Source organism: Cryptomeria japonica, chromosome 5 (genome assembly GCF_030272615.1).
Source record: "Cryptomeria japonica chromosome 5, Sugi_1.0, whole genome shotgun sequence".
Taxonomy (NCBI): domain Eukaryota; kingdom Viridiplantae; phylum Streptophyta; class Pinopsida; order Cupressales; family Cupressaceae; genus Cryptomeria; species Cryptomeria japonica.
Window position 1 is genome coordinate 228527883 of NC_081409.1, and position 24965 is coordinate 228552847.

General features: G+C 37.1%; 1 protein-coding gene across 1 annotated transcript in view; it reads right to left on the bottom strand.

Moving 5' to 3' along the window:
• The window catches only part of LOC131046334 (PX domain-containing protein EREL1), a 76450-nt gene that overhangs the window by 34868 nt on the left and 16617 nt on the right, over positions 1-24965 (bottom strand). The window contains exons 5-7 of the mRNA XM_057980056.2: positions 22796-22885; positions 6322-6430; positions 3824-4554 (exon numbers count right to left, since the gene is read on the bottom strand). Of these exons, the coding sequence (XP_057836039.1) occupies positions 3824-4554; positions 6322-6430; positions 22796-22885 (930 nt within the window). The remainder of the gene's footprint in view (positions 1-3823; positions 4555-6321; positions 6431-22795; positions 22886-24965) is intronic.

Below are 24965 nucleotides of genomic sequence, written 5' to 3' on the forward strand. Positions count from 1 at the left end.
ATTCCCCTGTGAGCTTTGTCTAAAATCTCGATGCACTGGAAGGGTCCCAAATGCTACGATCAATATCATCTCAAGATTGGGGTCAAAAGAGAGATCAACATCTAGTTCAAAAAGGGGATTATCATAAAACAATGCAGCATCTGCCTCAAACAAGGGACTGTTCACAAACTGAACAATACCTCCATGTTGATTTAAATCATACAACTCTGAACCCCTGGAGTCATGAGCAAGCGTGAACTCCTCCTAGATCATCTCACGCTCCTTCTCTTGAATAATCTCATGCTATATCCTCATGCTTCCTTTACTAATGAGAGAGATAGTACACAAGCTCCCATCTGCAATTCCCCTCAACAGATATTTCTTGTTATTCAACTCAAATTTCATTTCCAATCTAGGTGCGTTGAGGGTAAATTCTCCAATGTCTTGGAACCATTTCATACCATTGTGATATGAGACTGTATCTACCTCACTCACCTCATGATAAGCAGCATCATGTGTGTTATCATCAGTGCACACATCAACAACTAAGGTACTACTACTATATACCTCAAAAGATGGCTCAACTGGTAAGGCAGAAAGTGCTGATATGACAGTATCTTCACACGCTTCCACCCCAAATGTAATTGCATGTCCATCCAAGTCACGATCCTGGGATTCATTGCCAACCCATGAATTTTCTGATTTATTTTCCAAGTTCTGATTTACAAAATCAGATTTGTTGTGGCATGAATTTGCATCATATAATTCATTTCTAACACCCAAATATTGAGTGTCAACACTAGGGAACTCCATACGTCCATCTTTCACACATGGAATGACAATTACCTCATGATAGTGTACAGAATTCTGACTGCTGCTACAAAAATCAGAACTGTTAGAGCTTGTATCCTCTGCACATTCCTCATCTTTGACGCTTCCAACTTCCTTGCCCACATTTTCGTCATTTGCTAACACATCTACATCATGATTAAGCTCAATAGTTTGGCCGCAATGTAAATAAGCACGTGTATAAGTCTCCTTAAACTTAATGGCTTCATCATGGGATCCTCTTTGTCCTTCCAAATGATGTGATTCATGAACCCCATCATCTTCATGCAACAAGTGCATCTCCAAATCTGCTTCCTTCATGGCTTCCTCTTCAATGCATCTGAGGTCTTCATCAAGCTCCTTTACCTCATTATCTATGCATCAGTGGTTAGGCTCCCAAAAACCTTTGCAAGTGTAGCATAGACCTTGTCTTCTCATTTCATTCCTACTCATATGGGAGTTCCTGTAACTTGATCACTGAACTTGGAAGTAAAACCACCTTCATAATCTGATTTAGTAGCTCTGCCATACCTACTCACACTATGCCCCTAACTGAATGTTTTCCCTTTAGATGAAATTGCCTCCTTATACACCCTCCTAATGTACTTTACCAACCCAATCCTGTCAGGCCTCAAGATAACAATAAAGTCCAAAAAATTATTAAGAGTGTTGTGCTTTAAAAGCATCTGGGATATTCTGATAGTCCTCAAGGAGTCGAGGAGCTACCTTTTCACATCTTTCCCTCATCTTGATGGCATCATGTTCGATCTATTGCCTAGATTTCCCTACAATACTGTAGTAACCCATAACTTGAACTTATGAGTGCTGGTTTCTCAAAATCAACTGTGAGCTCCATGAATTTTTAAATCAAACCCCAACAAGGTGGCAGGAAACTGCTCTGATACAACTGTAAGAACCATGTTGGTTCTAACTCTCTTGAAATACTATTGCTGATTTGTTTTTGGATTTTTCAAGGGTTTTGAACAATTTTGAATAAAAAATAACAAGTGCACCAGGCAAGAATTGCTCATAAAACTGAATAGATACCAAATATAGGGCAATTGAATCTATATTATTAATTAGATAACTGTTGCAAATGAAACTTATACATAAAACATACCCGTAGGTTCTCAGCTTATTTTAAATAAAGAATTTTGGAGTTTGTCAGCCATAACTGGGAAACTGACCAAAATAGGTGTACAAGTCCAAGAAATTATTTCTTCAAACCAGAAAAGTGATGGAATACCCTGTATGTGCTAGGCGTTGGAAATTGTGCAACCAAAATGCAAGAAGGAAGGTGTTTCAGCCCTCCAGGACAAAACGACTGTTTCCTAGACCCCACGTGCCATGCCTGAATTGTACGGTCAGCAACTAGAAATTGTACGGCTGCTTATTGAAATTAAGTATGCTGCTAAAAGGGGCATCTAACCTGATTTGCCTTTCCTTATTGAAAAATCTCCAATATCTAGAAAAAAGAATCTCTGTTGAAGCACAATAAGACTCTTGAATGAAGCCTTCACAATTGCAATAATTCAGCTGATCTTCCACAACCTCACAATCACAGATCCACAAAGAATTTTCGTTCTCCAATGGCCAAACCTCTGAAACCCTTGTCAAAGAATTCCACAAAGCAAAATAACAAGCAATGTCAAATAATCAATAAGAGAGGTTGAATTGCTTGCTTTGACTTTATAAACCCAAAAAGGCATAATTCTCCAAAAAGTGTGATTTCCTCTTGAAGGGAGTTAAATACATTTAAATTGTATTTAATATACTTTATGCCACATTTGAATTAATTCCCCACTTGGCCGTACCCTTTTGATATTCACTTAATATTATTTAAGTGGCCCACTTTTTAGTAAAGTTAATAATATAACTTTATAATAACTCCAAATGGCATGCTTCCCAAGAAAGTATGCCCAAAGTCATGAAAATACATTTAAATGTATTTAATTTACTCTCCATAGTTTAATTTGCTTTTTGGGCGTCCAAATTCACTCAAGTGATTTAATAAAAATCACTTTATCATATTTAAGTAAAGTCACTTTATGACTTTATACCATCCATATAAGTTAATTTAATAACTTAACCACTAAAATATTAATATCTCCCTCAATATTCAATCTTTTGACATGCCGTCTGAAACTGGAGTCAACACTAAATAACCCCCATGTGTCTAGGTGCCCTGACTAAAGATAGCACTACTGCCAGATTGACTTACTATAAATAATAAGTCCTCAACTAAGTCCACACACTGACTGTAAAGGCCTTGGAACTGAACCTAAGACTGAACTGAAGAAGTGGAACTGCCGCTGAGACTCTCTATCCAAACATGTTAGCCTAAGAGAGTCCAAATAATAGGTTAACCCATCAACAACTAATACTGACTAGAGTGGGGACATTACATATTTCCCAAATAAGTTCCAAAATCTGATGTGCAATTTGGGGAAAATTTCCTCTATACAGAAGGGAAATCACAGTGACATCATGTTTTAAGAAAGTTATCAACAGGTAAGACGCCTGTACCACTAGCTAGATATAAAGTAGTTAGCAGATCAAAAAGTGTAAAGGTAGATAGTATTAAATTAAAAGGTTATTAAACATAGATAGCAATGAATAAATAGCAGATGGACGGTAAAGCTCAAGAAAGTACATCAAATAAATGAGAGTAGGTAGACAACTAGGAACACTGAAAAATAATTTAAGCTACAGTTTTAAGCCTATTTATATAGATTTCTCCTATGTAAGATATTTAGGGAGAAACGAACTCAGCAGCATAATCATATCATTGTCTAATATAAGATTGCCACACAATCAGTAATATCAGTAGATATCCATTGTATCCCTTGTATTCCAAAATTATTCTTTAATACCTCTCTTTATTTAGTGGTGCCCTTTCCTCTCAGCTAGAAACAACACTAATCTTCAGATGCAATGAGAACAATTTCTCTGTGCTATTTTAAACAATGAAGACAAAGTGAATCGTTCTAAAAAATAAACAGGTCAAGATACACACCTTAGCAGTGAGAAATTCTTTTGCAGCTATTTCCTGATTCAATCTTGCAATAAGATCTTCCATATCTGTTTTAGCTGTGACCAACCGTCGCTGCAAAACATTAAGCACCCTCTTCATTTTTCCACGTTCATGTGAAGGCAATACTGGCTGCACATTGTTTGGAAAATTCATATCAATGCTACTCAAGTCATCTGTACCATGTTCCATGCCTCCAGGAAATGAGCCAAGACCATCAGTAACAGAAGTAAAAGTACCAACATTTGATATTTCACTTCCTCTAATAGAACTGGCCTCACTACCATTGCTATCAATAGAGAGTTTACGCTCATGCCAAGATTGAAATTCTGTCCCTCCATCTGCATAAGCCATTTCTTTGTTGTTAAAGAATAATTTTCTCCCTCTTAAATTCAAAGATCCTTGATCATCTTCGGAGATCCCATTTTTCATCACCAATTCTCCATTAAATATCATATCTTTCTCTGTTGTACTATCTTCAATATCAATTTCTGATTCATGATCTCTGGCCTGTCGCGGAGTTCCTATGTCAGAAGCTTCATAGATAATATCACTTCCATCATCTGCAGTAGCTGGCGATACTCCAGATGTAACTGATGCATGACTGGAAGCTATAGAAACACCTGAGCCAATGTTGAGATCCAACGAAGAACTAAACTTGTTGATGGTAAAATTTGAGCTAGAAGACTCCTGAGCTTCATTGATTTCTGTAATGGCTGCACAAATAAAGCCACAGAACAGTTACATGACCACAGATTTTTGCAACAAACTAAAAAATTCTATAGAAATTCTTGCAAACTCTCAGACTGTCATATTTATTGAAAATGCTGTGATAGTGGTCAGGAAACCACTGATCACTAAAAAGAAAAAGAAAAAAATTCAAAAGATTTGCAATGATCACCCCCTACATTTGACATGTTCAATACATTCTCCTCATGCAACCATACTTTCTTCAGTACTCAGCAAAACTAAGGTCTAAAATCTGTTTATTCAGCAGGCACAAAGTGACCATCTTTATTCAGAAGGTACAAAAATGCTTTAAGAAATCAAAAAAGCATATTGGCTTGTAGATAATTAATACAAGCTCAAAGCAACCATCTGTTTTCTGAAACTAAGACTGGACACTGCCGCAAGTAACAAAGCAAGAAACATGATCTTCTAAAAGTTTGACACAAATAAGACATCAATACCTGCTACTCTTTTAGAGGTAAGTTACATTAGAACAATAAATGCAAAAAATGTATCATACCAGGAGGCGATTTCAGTATTTATTGCTGATAGTTAAAATATAACTTTCAACGTTTTGCAAATTAATTGAACCAGAAGCTGTGCAATGGCATCAAATTAATTGAACCAGAAGCTGTGCAATGGCATGCAAGTTGCAACTTTTGAATAATGCTTTCAATCACATAATATAAAGGCCAAATTTTAGGAGACCAGCAAAAGTTGGTAGAATTTCTACATCGTAATTACAAGGCAACCGAACCTTTTGAAACTAGAGAAAACTAACAAAACAAAGTGGACAAGTTAAAAAAAATTATTCCCCTAAACTCACTAATATAGCCTGCTGGAGAATAACAGTGAAGCAAAAGCAAGTGTAACCAAAAAGAAAATTACATTCTACTGTAGTGTCTTGCAAAATATGGCCTGTCGGAGAATAATAGTAAGGCAAAAGCAAGTGCGACCAACAGGAATGTTACATTCTACTGTAGTGAGTTGTGAACTACATATCTATAAATAGTTTAACTTTCAGGCAATGATGAATTTTCAATTTTCTTAATTAAATAGAAGAACCTCAGTTACGCAAAGCAGATGGTACAGAATATTATTCATCAGAAGGAGCACTTCTGAGGACACAAAGGTGACCAGACTGGCCAGACTGGCCAATTAGTTGGCATAGGGAACAAGGAAAAGTACACTAAGTCAGAGAGAGCGAGAGAGACTCTAAGTGTAAAAAGGGAATAAAATAAGCAATTGGAAAGTGTGCTTACTGCTTAGTATACCATTGAATAAGAAACTAAACATAAAACAGTGTAAAAGGAGATCCATAAAGGATGAGATCGAACACTTCCAAAAGATTCCTTTTAACTACAGAAATTTTTTATTCTACAAAAAGAATGGCAGAAAAATAATTATCCTCAATACTAAGCACACAAGATTTCAAAAGGATTTTGACATCCGCAAAAAAGTTTGGCATGAGTTCTCCCAAATTTTGGCAATTCCACAACCATTTTATATGCATCAAGCATTTCATTTTGAATAATCTAGAGCAAACATAAAAGGGGTTGAGGTTCGTACCATAAAAGTAATTCCCAACATCATGCACTTTTAGCTACTACAATTCAGTTTAGAAATAAAAGTCAAGTTGGAAATAAGGTTTTCTTTTGACAAATGATTTTATTGAAATGTTTTTCACCCTAATTTTAAAGGCTAATCCCTGACTAAGTTGGAGAAAATATGTTTGGAAGACACAAAAAACATACCTGACCTTGCAGCAGCCTCAAGTTCAATGAAGGATGCAACTGCAACACTTCGTGATATATCAATATCAGAAAGTAGTTTCTCCATCCATTCTTCTAACGCACGCCGCCTCTGCAATAATTTCAAGCTAGTGAAATCAGCCATTGTTGACTTTGTATCCAATTGTAAGCACTAAGATATGCTCATAATCTTACATTAAAGTTCGGTTTATAAATTCCCTACAAAATGCTATCAAGTGTAGTAGGAATCAAACATTAACTTTGAAAATATGGAATGTTTTCATAAATTGTTCATTTAGAAGATCATCTTTCTATTTTTCATTATGGTAGGCGAATTGTCAAAAGAATCCAGCTTAACTAACTAATCAAAAAGGCCAAGAAGTCAGAGTTTCACACCATGTTGTATTTAAAGTTCTCACAATCTACCTAACTTAATACAAATCAATGGCCTTCCATCTAGTACTTAATAAGAATGTTTGAAGCCAATTATCTCTTATTAACATATTCAATATGGCAAAAAAAAATGCACTAACATAAGAAAAGTGTCTACAAATGCCACAACAAAAGGAAGAATGAGTGATACAATTGCTGGACTAGTAGCTTATTGAAGCAGTCACCAGTTAGGAGGGACCTCAAAGAGATCAGTCCAAACCGGTCAAGAACACAAAGACATGATGGAGGCAATGCAAAACAGATTGAATTATAACATGAAAATTGATTACAACCAACCGGTAATAACCAAGTCACAGAAATCGGCTCACAGGCTTGCTAAACATGCTCAAAATACAGAACAGGTCACAACCGGGACCTCAAATCTTAAGATCTATCTTTTGTGCTCAGTCTAACTTCTTAGTTTTCGTTCTAACGCTCTATTACAATTATTTATACGATCCAAGGGGATCCGATCGGCCCAAAAAGGGATCAAAACCCAAAGAACAAGACCTAACGTGCAAAACCAATAAGGTCGGCCTCTGCCAAGAGATTCTTCAAGAAAATCCAAAGGATGAAGTGTAGATCATGGGAAAAGGTCAGCCACACGCCAAGGAACATCAGAATTAACGCTCAGGGCTCCGCAAGCTATGGAAGTGATCCAGTAGATCACAAATGCAAATAGGTCCAAGCAACTGGTAACAAGAAACTATCTTGGAAACCGGTAGCGATAACTTGTCGGAAAACGATCCAAATGCTCCACGGTTTGGGAATAAGGAAGATGATCAAGTCTTCAAACCAAAATCCAACTCCACAAGATCCGGTGAGCCAAATCCGGGTCACAAAGAAAAAATGCTGAAACTACAAACAGAAAGCAAAAACAAAAAGGAAATATTTTTGGTTGATGCAAGATTGCTATGAACTGGGGATGCTCCTGCATCACTTATCCACCACCATCAACCTAATAGCTCAATTCCCAACAAATTCATAGAAGAATTTACATAAAGGGGTGGCAATAGAGCTTGAATTTAAAAGAATACAAAACCTGGGATAAATTAATTACTACTTATTGACTCCAAAGAACCAATGTGTTTTTTAAAATACTTACTATAAAGTTGTTATTCATATATAGGTCACAAATCAATAGTAATCCAAATCAATAAATGATATCATTAGATCATATGTGTTTTGAAAAAAAAAACATTTGGAGATTAGCATGAAGTTGTTCATATGAAGGTCTAATCCAAGAGCATCTAGGGCGTAAGAGCAATCTTGCATCTCCCAAAAACATTTTCTATCCCATTTGTTTGCTTGTTTGTAGGTTTGCAATTATGATCACTGATGACTACAACTAATGGTTCTCAACACAAAGATGTATAAAAGTTTATGACTCTGCCACAGGCATCAAAGATGACCATCCTAGGCTTGTAGCCACTTTACAAGCTTTGCGGCAAAAAATAGATACTTTTCTAGGCTCATTGGTCTCAAGGAAGTTGTGGTATGAACTGCATCACTACCTAATGCATATTCTTTACCACATTCACACTAGAAGGTTCCCAGCTACACACTACCAAGATAATCATTTCATCTCGCATCAAGTTCTGTGCCAATTTACAGTTGACACAGATCACTCCTACGGCTAAGACTCACTATATAAGCAGCACTCGAAATCAAATTAAGTTAGTTAAGAGTTAGAAGTTACAATATAGATGATATAGATCAAATTAAGATTGTAATTCAAGGCTCAAGGTCATAGTTTGGTGGCAGAACAAAAACTTACATTGTATTATCATTTGCGAATTCTATAATTCAAAAATATTTGTGCCCAAATATCTTTCAAGGTTGAGGCCTCGCAATGTAAGCCCGTTGTTGGCAAATTGTACTGTATTTCATGTCCATGAATCAATAAGATTTATTTCTATTGTTTGTTATCACAATTGAGTTTTGTTGTGTGTATTTATGTATTTGGTTGCATAGTTGGATATTCTTTAACTGGGCCCTCTATCCATGACTGCATCAGATGGTATCAAAATATAGTTTCACATCCTTTGAAGGAAAAGAATTTCTACTTATAAACAGATTGACAAATCTGGGGTAATCTGCAATAAGCTTGTAAATAGAGCATCAATTGTGAAGCAATTTGCAAGAGAGATTGTGGATAGATCAACAACCTTGAGGCAGTTTGTATTAAATCCAAGAACAAGATGCCTCCATGAGGAGCACAAAAGTGTTGTTAATGTTAGTAGAAAGATGTTAGACATATTTGAAATGATTAGAGCAATAAAGATCTAGTTAGACGTTATAGAAGAAGATAGAAAAAGATATCATTACCACAGAAACAGTGAAAGTGATGATGAAGAAACTGTCATGCCCTGCCTGAGGTTAGGGCTTTATAAATACAAATCACAACATTAAATAATTAAAGGGATGAAGGAAGGGCTGACTCAGAACCAAAGAAATAACATAATAATAATAAGTATCTGAGGAGTTGGGGCTGGCTCAGAAACAGAAAAAATAAGCAGCAATTAAATTAATGAACTTAGGGCCGACCCAAGTTGAAACAATAATAATAATAAAATAAGCATCTGAAGAGTTAGGGCCGGCTCAGAAACAGAAAAAATAAGCAGCAATTGAATTAATGGAAGTCGGGCCAACCCAAGTTGAAATAATTAAAATAAGTTGCCACTATTTTAAAGAGGGCCGACTAAAACTTATAAACCTTGGTTGTAGGGCCGACCAAGGCAAAGCGAGTGTGAACAATAAAGCGAGGGGAGCGACTCCCAAAGGGCATAAATGCAAGTAATCAAAAGGCTTCGCTTAGTTGAAAGAGTGTGTCCCCCTTAAGTGGAGGATATTAAAGGAAGATCTATTCATTTGAGGGAGGCATGGAATAGAATAGGAAATGAAATAAATAAAATAAGAGATGATCAGAAAATAAATGATCTGATCGGGATGAAGGAAAAATGTACAAATAAATACCATACATACACATACAGATGTATAGAGCAAAATAATGATATATCAATAAAGTGAATAGAATGGAGTAAGCATTTGATCCGATCTCAGGTATCAAGCCAATAAAGAGCAGGTTCTGATTTTATGTATGCAGCCTAAAATTAGTAAGTCTATGTGTGGAGATCGAACAACATCAGCAGCCAGGTATCAAAGAGATAAAATCAGATATACAAAACTACAATCAGGCAATCAGCAGGCTGGTAATACAGCAAGTGATTGGTATGTATATATCAGAGAAACGGGACTCGCCCAAACTCAGCGTGTCCAGCTCCGAGTCATGCCCCCAAGTCTGTCAAGCTCGGACTCGGACTCGGCCGAGCCCAGGGGGCGAACTCACCAGACTCGCCGAGTTGGCGAGTTTGGCATAAAATCGCTAAACGCAGCGAGTCCCGTGCTTGGGACTCAGCCAGCCGGCTGGGCTTTAAAAAAGGCCAAAAAAAACTTTTTAAAAAGTTTTTTTAAATTCTTTTTTTTTGTTATTTATCCTTAGCCCCTAAAAGTGAACTTCATTTCATTCATTTGGCAAAATAGGAGGAGAAAAGTGAGTTGTGAAGAAAAACAAAGGTGCATTGAAGAAAAACCAGCAAGGAGGAAGCTCAAGATTTCTTCCATTTATCACATTGGGGCTGCATTGTGTTTGGATTTGGTGGATCAAGAGTTGGATAGGAAGAGTTTGCAGCTCATTTCAAGCTTGTTGTAAGAGGTAAGATTGTTTTTTTTGAGATTTTTTTTTTCTTGTATGCAAAAATTTCATTTTCTATTCATTTCTTTTGAAAGTTTTACATTTTTTTCCAAAATCTTTTGTATGTTACTATTAAAATATTTAATTATATTTTAGTCACCTATATTTAGTTCCTTGTTTAATGGTCATTTAGCATTTAACTTTTTCTTTTTAGTTAATTAGCTTTTAAGCTTTATTTAGCATTAACTTTTTCTTTTTAGTTAATTAGCTTTTAAGCTTTATTTAGCGTTTAGGCTTTTGGTAGTTCATTTTAAACGACTTGTTCTTAATTTAGAACGTCGCCTTGTAATCTCTATATATACGCTTGTATATTGTTGAATACATTATCCAATTATTGAATCATTCGTTCAATTTATTTTTCATGGTATCAGAGCATGGAAATTAAAAATTTCGAAAATTTTTGTTATTAAAATTTTTCAAAATTTTTATTGAAGAGATTTTTTTAAAACTGTTTGTTTTGTTTTTTAAAAAGAGCTGATTCTTTTTCTCTTTCTGGACAGATTTTTTTTTGCAAGTTGAAATTTTTCCTAGGGTTTCTGCAATTTTCGACTAGGGTTTTGACCCTTCAATTCAAGTCAAAATTTTATTCTGGTTGTAGATTCTTGGTGGGTTTTTCGAGACCTCAACTAGGTCGTCATCATATTTTTCTGGGTGCATCGTTTTTCGTGCCTCGATTTTTGAGCCATCAGATTTGCTTTTTATTTCAGATTCTTGGTGGGTTTTTAGAGATCTTTTTTGGGTTGGTCTCATATTTTTTTGGGTGCCTTGTTTTCCGTGCCTCAAATTTTGTACCAGCGAATTTGCCTTGGAATTTAAAAACAGTCAGTGATTTCTGCTAATTATGTAGACGTCGGGAATTTTGGTGTCTTTTGGGCACCGTTTATGTTGTACATCTGACCTAGGGTTTCTGCCCCCTTTTTTTTTGCTTTTTTTGGGAAAAAAAATCGTCAATATTTTTTCTGTTTTTTTAACAAAAAAATCAGAGGTATCTTTTTATTTTCTGCAAATTATTATTTTTTTATGATTAATTTTCAGGAAAAATTTTAGGTTTTAAGTTTGCAGAAAATTTCAATTTCTAGGTTTCTTCCAAACCTCGAAATTTGTACCTTAGAATTCATTCCAAAATTCTCCTCCAGGGTTTCAGATTTTTTGTGCCTGCTTCTATTCTGATTTTTGAATCAGATTCTTCTGTCTCATGCTATCACTAGGTTGACCTCATTCAACCTCCATTTTTGTGATGGCATCTTTGACCAACATCATGTTGGAACACAGACAAAAATTCAACATCTGCCACAACACCTGGAAACAGTGCATGTTCACAATATCTGAATATCGTTGCCTTGATCAGATTGATTTAGGCTAGACCTCGCCCTACAGGTCCCAAGGGTTTCACATTTTTTCCTCAAAAATTGTTCCCAGGGTTTAGAATTTTTTCCTTAAAAATTATTATCTGTCATCTGCAAAGCTTATGTGGGTTTTCTTATTTTTCTCCACAAAAAAATCATGGGAGGGTTTTGCTTGTTTTTTCCTCAAAATCAGGGAGTGTTGTTTTACCACATGATGTCTGCTATTTTGCCGCGTGAGGTTTGTTGTTTTACCACGTGATGTCTGCTATTTTACCACGTGATGTTGTCTGGTGTTTTCCTGCATGATGTCTGATGTTTTACCGCGTGATGTTCGGTGTCTTACCACGTGGTGTTTTGGGACTTGCCATGCAAAGTTTCAGGGTTTTGTTCGATTTTTTCCACAAAAATCGTTTCAAAGGTTTTTACCATTCTTTTCAACAAAAATGATGATTTGTATCTTCAGTTTTGGAGGGTTTGTTGATTTTTCCTCAAAATCATGGTTTCAAGTTTCAGTTTGGTTACCCAATGTCAAGTTGGATGGATTTTGGTATTCTTCGTCATTAACACTTTTCAGATCCAAGGAGGCTCTCCACTACAGCAGAGTGTTCTTTTCATTTGTGATCAAAAGACCTGCAGTGTCTTCTGTAGGGTAGTTAGTAGATAGAATGACCATTAAGGGAGGGTATTAGAATATTTAGTTATATTTTAGTCACCTATATTTAGTTCCTTGTTTAATGGTCATTTAGCATTTAGCTTTTTCTTTTTAGTTAATTAGCTTTTAAGCTTTATTTAGCTTTTAGCTTTTTCTTTTTAGTTAGTTAGCTTTTAAGCTTTATTTAGCGTTTAGCTTTTTGGTAGTTCATTTAAACGACTTGTTCTTAATTTAGAACGTCGTCTTGTAATCTCTATATATACGCTTGTATATTGTTGAATACATTATCCAATTATTGAATCATTCATTCAATTTATTTTTCAGTTACTATGTAGGGTTGTATGTAGGGTTTGTAAATTTATTTATTTTTAAATAGGGTTTGAAATTTTGATCAAACACTACATTTTTTTTTTAAAAATTTACAAACCCTACCTTAGTTTTTTTGAAAAAAATGTACAATGAGAAAGAATTCACAACAAAGAATGAATGTATTAATATTTTTTTGTATTTGTAATGTCTTATGACTCTTATAATTTATTGCAGCAACCTTCACTTTCTTATTTGCCTCAAGTTTCACAAAACTATCATACAATGCCTTCTTCTAGACCCCCAATTAGAAAGGTCCCCGCTTGAAAATTTCATGAAGATTTTCCTAGGCAAAGAAAGGGGCAGACAAAATGTATGTTTTGCAAAACAATATTCCATGGAGGCATTTATAGATTGAAATACCATATTGCTTGTGTGTGTGGCCATGATGCCGACCCATGCATTGAAGCAACGACTGAGGCCATACTCGAGTGCTATGTAATGGTTGAAGCAATTGAAAACAAAAAGAATCAGAAGGAGGATCTCGCGGCCATTGGAAGTGGGACAACTTTAGGTTGTGTTGGAGGGCCTTCTTCCATGGCTCCACATCGTCCCACTCGCCATGCTACTGCTGGTGGTAGTGCTTCTTCTTTTGCAAGTGCCACTACTCATGTTCCTAGCACTGCCAGTGGTAGTGGGAGTGTTAGCATTGGACGTAGAATTCGTAAATCTAGGTTGGATACCCTCTTTGTGCCTTGCACTACTCCTAGGTCCCAACAGTCACTTGAGAGCATGGGTTAGAACAAGGAGGTTCATGATGCCGCTAAAATGGCAGTTGGCACGTTTTGGGTCTATGGCAGTGTTCCATTCTTTACAGCCAAGTGAATGTTTTATGTTTGATTGTTTTAATTTTTATACTTTGATTCTTCGTTTTATTTTTTCTCATACATACTACATAGCACATACTTAACTTATCTCATTTAATTTATTTGTGACAGGTATCCTTATTGGCAAGAAATGGTCGATGCCCTTACCATATGCGGGGCGGGGTTCAAAGTCCCTTCTGAGTCTGATTTGAGGGGACCCATTTTGACTCAATTGGTGAATGATGTGAAGAAGGAATTAGGTGCACAACGCCAGATATGGAGCACTAAAGGTTGCACCATCATGACTGATGGTTGGACGGATGGGAGAAATAGAACTCTCATTAATTTTCTTGTTTCTTCCGCAGGTGATTAATTAATTTTAGTTTCATTTAGTCATTAATTTTTTATTTTTCATTTAATGATTTATTGAATGATCATTGATCTTGCTTTATTTTTTTATTTCAAGGGGCACCGTTTTCATCACATCCGTTGATGCCTCCGCCCATTGCAAGAATGCCACCTACCTATGTGAGCAGATAGAGGAGGTGATTGATGAGGTGGGTGAGGAGAATGTGGTACAGGTGGTGGCTGACAACACAGCAAATTATGTTGCTGCAAGTAAACTTTTGATTACAAATAAAAACTAATTTTGTTTGCAAATTATTTACTATTTTGTAACTTCATTAATTACAATGCAACAAATTATGTTGCTGCAGGTAGACTATTGATGGAGAGGCACCCATCTATAGTTTGGACTCCATGTGTCGCCCATTGCATTGACCTCATGTTGGAGGATATTGGAAAACTCCCATGGGTCTAGAGATGTGTAGAAAGGGTGAGAAATGTGTGCAAATTTGTATATAATCATTCATGGGTGTTGGCTCTTATGAGACAATACACAAAGCAAAAAGAGTTAGCTCGTCCAAGAATCACAAGATTTGCCACAAACTTCATCACATTGCAGTCCATGCTTCGCTGTAAGTCGGCCTTGAGACGTATGATTGTTGGTGAGAAGTGGTCTTCCTCATCCTATGTTGCCACCCCTGCAACGAAAGATATGGCAGACTGCATTTTTTATGAGCGAGACTTTTGGATCCCTTGTGATGAAGAAGGTAAATTTTTTATAAATTCTACAATTTAACTTTTTGTTTTATAACTTATTCATCATATTCTCTTATTTGCTCATTTTTCTAAATTACACAATATTTTCAATTTTGCAGTTTGCTAAGCCCTTGGTGGTTCTGTTGCGGGTTGCGGATGGAGAAAGGCCCGCAATGGGCTACATATATGAGGGCATGGATAGGGCGAAGGAGAGCATCAAATCCGTCTATGAAGGAGATCAGAGCAAGTATGTTCCCATTTGGGAGATCATTGATAGGAGATGGCATTATCAGCTTCATAGGCCCATCCATGCAGCAACCTATTATCTGAATCTGGCATTTCATTTTAGCCCTACTTTCAAGGCTGATGTGGAGGTCCTTAATGGGCTATACTCAATCATGGAGAAGATGGCACCTACTGGTTCTACTCAGACAGAGCTTATTCGAGAGCTACAATTGTTCTCAAATGCACAAGGGAGGACCTTCTCTCGTCCTATCACCAAAGAAGGTAGGACAACTATGATGCCAGTTAAAAATAAATTGTAAAGCTTAATTTTAGTTTTATTGTATATTGTTAAATGAGTTTGAGTGAGACTGATTTTATTTATTTTTCTCATTTCAAACTCAAATAATTGGTGGAGCTTTTTTGGCTCAATGACACCAAATATTCAGAAGTTGGCCGTTCGCATCTTGAGCCAACCATGCAGCGCATCTGGTTGTGAGCGCAATTGGAGTATGTTTGAGCACATACACTCCAAGAGCTGCAATAGATTATCCGTGGAGAAGATGAATGATCTCGTCTTTTTTCACTACAACCTCTGCCTGAGAATGAGAAAGAATGCATTAGCTGACATCTCTCCTATCATTCTAGATGAGGTTGATCCTGATGCAGAGTGGGCCACTGAGACAGGTCCTACGGCTGTCTTTAGTGATGATGACACTGATTGGATCAACCAAGTAGATATAGATGTTGAGGCTGTAGCCATGGCAGAGGAGGAGCGGAGAGCACAAGCAGAGACAGGAGATTCAGAGGTAGATATTGATAGTTACACAAATATTCCTGATGTTGGTGAGCATGGCATGGTGTCACGAAGAGCGGTTATGGCTGCCGAATCATCCAGGACCTACCTTAGACACCTTTGCAAGGGGTCGGGGCTAGAGGGTGCACACTCCTCTGAGCCATAGGCGTGTAGTTGTATTTACTTTTGGTATTTGTATGGAACATTTGATGATGATCATATGATGACACGGATTTTTTATTCCAAGAGTTTTGTAATATTGTATACATTTGACAATATTTATATATCTATGTTTGTTATTTCCTTCAACTACAATTTGGTTTATGCTTATGTGATTGATGTATACTTGTGTATGTAATCAAATAAGCCGAGTTTGATGATGTTAGTGTCTTTAAGGTGTATTCAATAAGGGGCGCATGAAACAAGTTTTAAATCTTAAAAAATCTCTAAATTTCTTGAGTTTTTCACTTTCCCGAGTCTAGCCGAGTCTGACTCCAAGACCCGAGTTCAAGTCCGAGTTAGCATTGCCGGGTCTGAGCCGAATCCAAGTCTCGTTTCTTTGGTATATATATATATATAAAAAAAAAACTGAATTTTTCAAAATATATTAATATCCAACAATAATAACAGTATAACAACAGAGAGAGAAGACACTCAAATTTAAACATGACACCAATATAACAGCAATAAAATTTAATCATGGCAGCAATAAACCAGCACTATAAGAGAAGTTTACTGATAACAATTGCAAAGCAACAATTTAAAAAAATTTAGAAATTTAATTTTAAATTGAAAGTTTAACTTCAAGTCTCAAATAGTCAAACTTCAAAATACAACTACACCTCATTTGGGTTATCAATATCAAAAGACGAAGTTTCTATGTCACTCTCTAGCCAAAGTTGCGGTTCGTCCAATGGAATCTCAACCAATCCTGGCTGCACTCCTCATCAATCTACCTAACATCTTCGCAATCAAATCCCAACATGTTGCTAGACTTTGTCAATACTCAATAGCTTATGATGTCTCAAGGCACTGTGAACAGCAACTAGCCTTTCTACTCGTTTAGATGTAAGATTGTTCCTCTTGGTTGAGTGGATGAAACCATAGGTCGATCAATTCCTCGCTGCACCAAAGGAACTAGCAATCTATGACAGTAGACAAATGGCAAGCTGTTTCATCTCTAGGGTGTTCTTCCCATGAAATTTCCACCATCCAATGGGTCTTTTTTGTGCAATGGTGGCTCTATCTATCCTAGCCTCTGGTTTGCTGAATGTGGGACCCTAAAGATCGAAAAACTAAAGCCATTTCTCTCGACGTATGGTTGCCTCCTCATTGCTATACATCTTATGAAGGGCCTTCATAAACCCCTCCATTACCTCATCATCTTCAGAGGAAAGAATTCAGTCAACTCTAGATGTGTACCACTTGGGATTAAGGGCATAGGCAGCCATATGAAGGGGCTGAGGAAAGAATTCAGTCAACTCTAGATGTGTACCACTTGGGATTAAGAGCATAGGCAGTCATATGAAGGGGGCTGTTCATTGTGTTCCACCTCTTTGTGACAATAGGCCTAATATGCTCCTCATGGAATTGCAATCCAAGACCCTTGTCACAAATTGCTTGCTTTATATGATCAAGCATGCTATCAACAGTTTCATAAATCTCTCCATGGCTAGGAGAGCCCACATCCACATACCTAATTACCACCACAATAGGTGATATGACTGAAAAATATATCTGTAAACAACAATTAAAAATTATGATATTAACACTATTAATAATATAAATTAAATAATAAAAATAAAAAAGTAAAAGAAAATAGAAACTAAAAAATATTATTTTAAATTATATAATTTTCTTACCTAATATTGGATGGCCAAGAGTTATTAAGCACCCTTTCTCTCACCATCTTTCCTTCTTTTGTCTTGGATTGAGCCCACTTTACCCAGTCTCACAAACCACCATGGATTGTAGAGCATCTGAAATCTCCAACATCCTCTCCAGCAAAATATAAAAGCTAGCATATCTAGTCTCAATTGGCTTGAGGAATTATTTCTTTGAATAAAATTGGAATACTGCAAGTGAAGTGTGCTGGTTACATACAAACATTTGTATGTCTCCAGCTTCAGCCACTGCTAACTTCACCCAATCTATTTTAATGTCTTTCAGAGCATGTACACAACATGGAGTCCAAAAGATATATTTGTAACCACTCTCAACCATGTAATGTCCCCTTTTGGGAATTAACCCTAGATTCTGCCCTAAAATCCCAAATTAAATAAAGCGGGGAACATGATATAGTTAGAGATATAACTTTACCCAAAGGATGTAAAAGCAAGATAGATTCTTGTTGAGAACATGCAGACATGTTAGACAAATATTGAAGATACAATTCATGAGATCAACCATTACTAGGGTTAGAGTTCATATATTCATAGTTATTTTAGTCATATAACCTATCTAATTCATTGTTAGGGTTCAATCATAGCAGAGCTTGAATAAGGAGACATGATAGGGTGCCCAAAGCAATCCTCTAACCTAGGCCCAAGAGTGGATATGCCATTCCTCCTATCCTCATGTGACCTTCCACCATCTCATATGAGGTGGTGTACATAGTGAGGTGTCCTCCCTCATCATGCCACCCCTATTCACCCTCCTATGATTGAGACTCCCTTGAATCCATCCCAACAATTGGTCAATGTAGATGTTGGAGAAGCTACAATAGGGTGCCCAAAGCAATCCTCTACCCTAGGCCCAAGAGAGGATATACCATCCCTCTTGGCCTCATGTCCTTCAGCCATCTCATATGAGGGGATGTGCCTAGTGAGAAATCTATAGCCATTCCCCCTCCTTGTATTCCCTTCCTCACCTTGCCATGATTAATTGTTGCTTATTTGGAAATTATATCACTACTCATGTCTAATATGCATGGTGTTAAATGCATAGAAATATCAGTGTTCCACGGGCGTTGGGGACGGGGGGACGGGGGGGACGCGTTTCCGGGACGGGGGGACCAAGGGCCTAAATTTGGGGACAGCGGCGGGGTGGTGGTGCTCATATACTTATACATATACATATAGTACTTGAAAAACTAGTTTTGAAAAGATGTATGACAGTATTACAGTGTAAGAATTACATTTCAAATGAGACTAGAGAAAATTTGAAATACTAAATCTAAATACCAAGATTTCTAAGTTGTGTTGTTATATGGAGCCTAATCAAACTCGGAGGTTAGATTTTCCCTACTTCTATCGGCGCGGTTTCCCCCTATATTTTTCAACGGGGGTTTGGGGGCAGCGCCCCCAAGTTGGGGTCAAGGGGCAGCGCCCCGTGTGCGTTCCCGGGTGTTATTTTTCTATTGGCCCACATCCAATTAGAGTTACCCCTTAACCCTCAAAAAACTTTAAAACTCACTTTTTTTAAAATTTTAATTTTAAACATTGCATATAACTGGGGGCGATAGGAGACATCTGGGCGTCTCCCCGTCCTTGGAGAGACATCTGCACGTCTCTTGAAGGACGGGGAGACGCCCAAACGTCTCCCAAGGAGACGTGGAGGCGTCTCCATGTCTCTCTGGGAGACGCCCAGACGTCTCCCAAGGAGACGTCTCCACGTCTCCCTGGGAGACACGGGGACGTGGGGGCGTCTCCGCATCCCAGCGGCGCTTGGGTGGCAGTGGCGGGACGGCGGGGGACGTCGCGTCCCCGTCCCCCCGTCCCCAAGACGTTTCTGACGAGGGGACGTGCCCAAAAAGGGGGGGAACGCGTCCCCGTGGAACACTGAGAAATATTATATTTGACTAAGTATGGAGAAATTCCTACTCCAAGCTCCAAATGCACCCTAATCCAAGCTCCAAATGCACCCTATCTCCAAAATGTCAAAAAATGATAAAACATCAAGGATTCATCTATCCAATCCAAAGGCAACATCAGGACATCGAGAAGCATGGAGGTCCAAGATGAGAAGATCCAATTTATGACATACATGTTCAAGAAGAAATCCAGTCTCAAGAAGTTCATGGAGAAAGAATTCCAGTTCTAAATGTTGAGGAGGGCATTCAAACTCCAAACATTCAGGCTTCCAAGCAATCTAGTTCTAGACCCCAAGGATCCAAAGTTCAATCGCAAGTGAGAAGAAGAATCTACAACCTACGTTACCGATTCGGGTACTGGTACAGGTACGGATTCGCGGATTTGGCGAAAAAAAATTCTTGGGTACGGGTACGTCCGTACATATATATATTTATTTATATATATATATGTTCAAACATCAAAATTATATATATGTTTTGATGCATTTCATGCATCATAAGGGACGAAATTAGGGTTTAGATATTAAAAAAGGTGTTTTTTATTGTTTTTTGTGTTTTTATGACCCGTGGGCCCCGTTTTTGGGAACCCACAAGTCTTGGTTCTCCTGGGTCCGCCCAGGTTCTCCCTGGGTTCCACTCGAGTCCTGCCCAGGTGGTTGGGTTCCTTGTGGGTCCTGCCCAAATGACTGGGTTCTCTGTAGGTTCTGTCATGTAGGACCCACAGAGAACCGAGCCACCTAGGCAGGACCCGGCTGGAACCCAAGGAGAACCAGGACCCAGACCCAGCCCATTTTGCCAAGAACTGGTATCATAGTATACAACATCTTGAACTTCCTCTAGAAATCCAAGATCAAAAGTCAAAAGGAAAAGACTCAAGGAATGACAGTCGTCGACAAGGAAAGATATTCCAAGAAGGTGAATTCCCGAACCCAAGTACATGGAAAGAAGAAAATGATCAAGGATAATTTTAGAAGAGTTGATCAAAGTTACAAACCTTAGTCTAGACAACGCAATTTGGGATTATACTCCATCACAATCAATCTAAATGGAATATTCTTTGTGATGAGTTGCCGAGTCTACATGGCACCCAACATGGTACCTACTCACCTTCTCCGGCCAATTAAATGTCTCCAAGTCGATGTGACCAGATTCAATGAACCCAACTTATCCAAGAGAGCTTCTAGAAGGTGCTAAAAATATTTTATTATTGGTTTATATACAAAAGAAGGACAAGTGTCCCCCAATGTAATTTTCTCATTGGTCGACTTGGCCCCACTTTTTTATGCCACAGAAGCTATTGTTAGTAAAACCCTAATTAGAGTTCCATCTTGTAATCTCCGCCATCTCCGCCCTTACTTGCAAATCCATCTTGGTTGTTCACTTGTGGAAGGATCTCTATAAAAGGCCCATGCCTTCTCATTTGTAAATCATTACATAGCTCATTAGAAATAGAGAGCTCTTGCTCTTTAGAGTAAAAGTAGAGGAGGAGAAGGAGAAGACATTGTTATAAGACTTGGAGAAATAAAATTTAATTTTATTGAAGAAAGATATGGTGGATTAATGTTTATTTCAACTTGTTGCATGATGTTCTTCCAATTTCTCAAATTGTTAGAAGTGCATTGATGTTAATGGAGAATGTGACAATGTTTGATGAATTTCAATGGTTCATACGTTTTGCACTTAAGATGATTTCTATTTGCAGTGTAAAGTTAGCCTGAACCTTTTTTATATGGATGCTTGACTTCTATCATGGAATGTACATTGTTCATTATGATGGTGTTCATTGTGATATGAAAACTCTTTGCAAAATCCCCGGAAGATTGCACTATTCTCGTGGAGTTGTTGCTGAGCACGGCAAAGCGGGACTTACTGGGAATTCGTCCATTGGAGCATGATCCATTATTCCTAGGAGTAGATTAGAGCTTCTTAACCTTTTCCCTTTTATCCTTTATTTCAGTTCTAGTTAAGTCCATTTAAGGAAGAGGCATCACAATCCTGCAATATCTGATGATGAAGTTCCAGCCATAGCATCAAGAAAAGTGAAGAACAACAAAAGCGTAAGTGGATTACCAGTACACATCATTCCAAATGAGCTATATCCATCATAAAGTCACAAGTTTGCGTAGGAACCTTGGAATCAATTTATGAACTTTGGCAATCTTAGCATAAAAGGCGATTTTGCTCAAGAGAGGATAAAGTGTCTTTGGCATTTTTATTCTGTGTTGGTGTGGTCATAAAAAACCCATCAACAGGCCTATTATGTTTACTTCATTTTCTTCACTGTCCTCATTCACATTGTCATCACTGGCACTGCTGATAGTGCTCATTCTGTGGTGTTTCTTTGTGATAACAAACTGAAACCAAAACAATTTTTAAAAGTTTAATATTAAAACTAGTTACAAAATTATAAACACCTCTAACAAGCTAAAAAAACTAAAGAAAAGAGAGAAAATGCCACACTTTGACACTGATGTATATTCTTTGAGCATGTATATTCTGGAAAATGCCCAAACAGAAAAGGGCGTCCCAGTCACATAACTGTAGACACATGACCATAATGCATTTTTGTGGAAGTCCTTACAGAGAAAAGCCAGCAGCATCACTTCCAAAAACATTTTAAAATAAGAGTTCAAAAGGTCAAAAACACAAAGGAATGACCTAAAGTCATTCAACCATCCCTAAGCAAGAAACAAAAAATGCTCCCCATGGATTCACAATTTCATTGTTAAGTGACTTCTTTCAACCTTAAAAATTAAGAAAAGAATCCATTTCTTTTCTTTACCATACTCAAAATTTCATAATCCAGGCACATTCAAAAATCAATTTTGCCCACCAAACAAAATCTTTTGACCACCTAACCACTTGGTTGATTCTCAAGGGGCATTTTGTTTAAAATGACTTGCCATGCCTAAAATTTCACCACAGCGACTACTAACTTGAAAGTTTTTCAACTGCCTCATTTACAATTTCTTAACAGTTGAATATGTAATTTTTGTTCTATTTAAGAAAGGAAACAAATAGTAATACAACTAATTAAAATGGAACAAAAGAAAATCGTGCACCAAACCATTCAGATTTATTGGTCTTGCTACAAGTAATTAAAATGGTACCATACAAATGCATGCATCACCTGCAAACAATTAACAGCCTTACAAGAGGGAATCTATATCACTAAGACTTATCAGCATTACCTCTTGTAGGAATTGCCTAGAATTATTTCTCATAAGAGAATGCTTCGGGGGAACTTGAGGAATTTTTTTCTTTGGAAATAAGCGCTTGACCTGCAATTATCAGTGGAAAGAACTTTACTAAATCGTAAATAGATCAAAAGGTTTGCAGTTCCAAATATTCATTGTCAAGTTGAAAAAATGTCAATGTTTTAAAGTATTACTAAATTTAACTCTAGAAAAATAGAAAGTGATATCACAAGCACAGCAATATATTCTTGATATTATTACAGGCAATGAAAATCAAATAGCTTGAAACATTTCTATCACTTATTAATGCACCGAAAACAGTAAACATGAAAAAATTTCTGTCCAAAAATAGTAAGGCACTTATGAAGGAATGAAAACAAGCTGCTTTCTTTGGCTTGTTAACAGAAACAAGCATATTAGCTAGAGTCAATTTTTTCTTCAGAAAATTACATAACAAAAGAAGAGAAGGATGTCTCTAATCTTATCTCATGTATCCTTTTATTGATGGAGATTATGTTGTGATTTGAATGATCCCAAGGAAAGTTAAAGTAGATTAGATTAGATATTTCCTCCCCCAAATCAACAAAACACTAAACAGCGAATTTCAGAATCTGATATGGGTCAGACATGACATAGGAAACAGATATCATAAAAAACAATGCCTTGGTTCAAATAAATTGTTGGAGAAATAAATTTTGGGAATACAAAAACTAACTGTACAAAGAAAAAGAAAAAGAAAAAAGAAAGAAATTATACAGTTGTACAAATCCATGGATGACAAAAGTAGTCAAGTGAGTCTCACAAGTAAGGAAGTATGGACTGATAATCAAGACGCCTGAAACAAAATCCAACAAAAGCAATGAAGTATATGCTAAAAAAGGAGGAGATTAAACACAAATGCCAAATGGTTAAACCTCGAGAAGTTTGTCCATAATATATGTTGTGACCATTTCACACATCGCCCCATCAAAATGGGGACCCCCCTCTTTTGCTTCCAGCAGTAGCATTCAGTTGGTCGAAAGGTTAGCTCTCGAGGTTAGACTCCAAGTGAAGTTTCCTTTTGTCTAGGTTTTTTTTTGTAGACCTTATTGAGCTAAAATGATGTTCATGGGTTAGAAAATGTATAGAAGGATTGAGATTGTAGGGTTAGCATCATTTGTATTAAAGTATCAAGCCTTAGTGTGAAAGGGTCTTGAAATGATTGAAGACGGCGTATTGAATCGAGATCTAAGAGTGTGTGTCGAATTTAGGACAAGCGAATTGCAATGATTTCCCAAAAGGTTGCTCAAAAGGAGTAATACAAAGGAGATATATAAATTTGACTAAGTGTTGGAGTTGCAAAGGGTAATCAAAATTTCGATTTGATGGCTACTTGCAAAGACCCCCCTCATTTCCGAATTCATGCAAAGACCCCCCTCATTTCCAAAATCATGCAATGCCTACCTTGATTTCTGATTTGGTGAAAGTTGCAACGATATTCCTAGAAGTCACCAATGTTGAAGGATCATAGGAAAATCGAGTTTGTTTCTACAAAGTCGGCCTCCAAAGTGCAGTTAAAAGTTTCTTTTTAATAATGAAACAGGTCGGCCTAGGGGAGTCTAAAATGAGAAGGCACAACCTTTCAAATTCTAATGCCTATATGAAGAGTAGCTATCTCCACTCTAAAAGCATTAATCAAAACAAACAACTACGATCTGCTCTACAAATTGAAGATAGCGAACTGCAAGAGGCAACATACAAGGGTGAATTTTCTCTTTATTAGCAAGGCGAACTCCCTCTACATCAGCAATAAAGATGAAGACATCGATTTGAAGATTAACATTCAGGTTTTCAAGGCAAATTTGAACCATAACACATAAGTGAGGGAAGCGAATTCACCTACAGCAGTGACTAAGATTTGTGAAGTTGATCACACATCTTTGTGAGGAAGAAGGAAATCGATAGCAAGAACAACACTCAAACCTTTATCCCTGAGATCAATATTTTGAAGAGAAGATTCATCCACAATCTGCGATTTTGAGAGCAAGTATCAAGGGCGAAGTTATCTATATTGGCGATTTTAGACAAAGGCTTGATCATTTCATTGATCAAACACATTCACGAGGGCTCAAGTGGAGAATCCTTATTCGGATTTTAAAGATATCTCAGAGCAAAACCTGTGTAT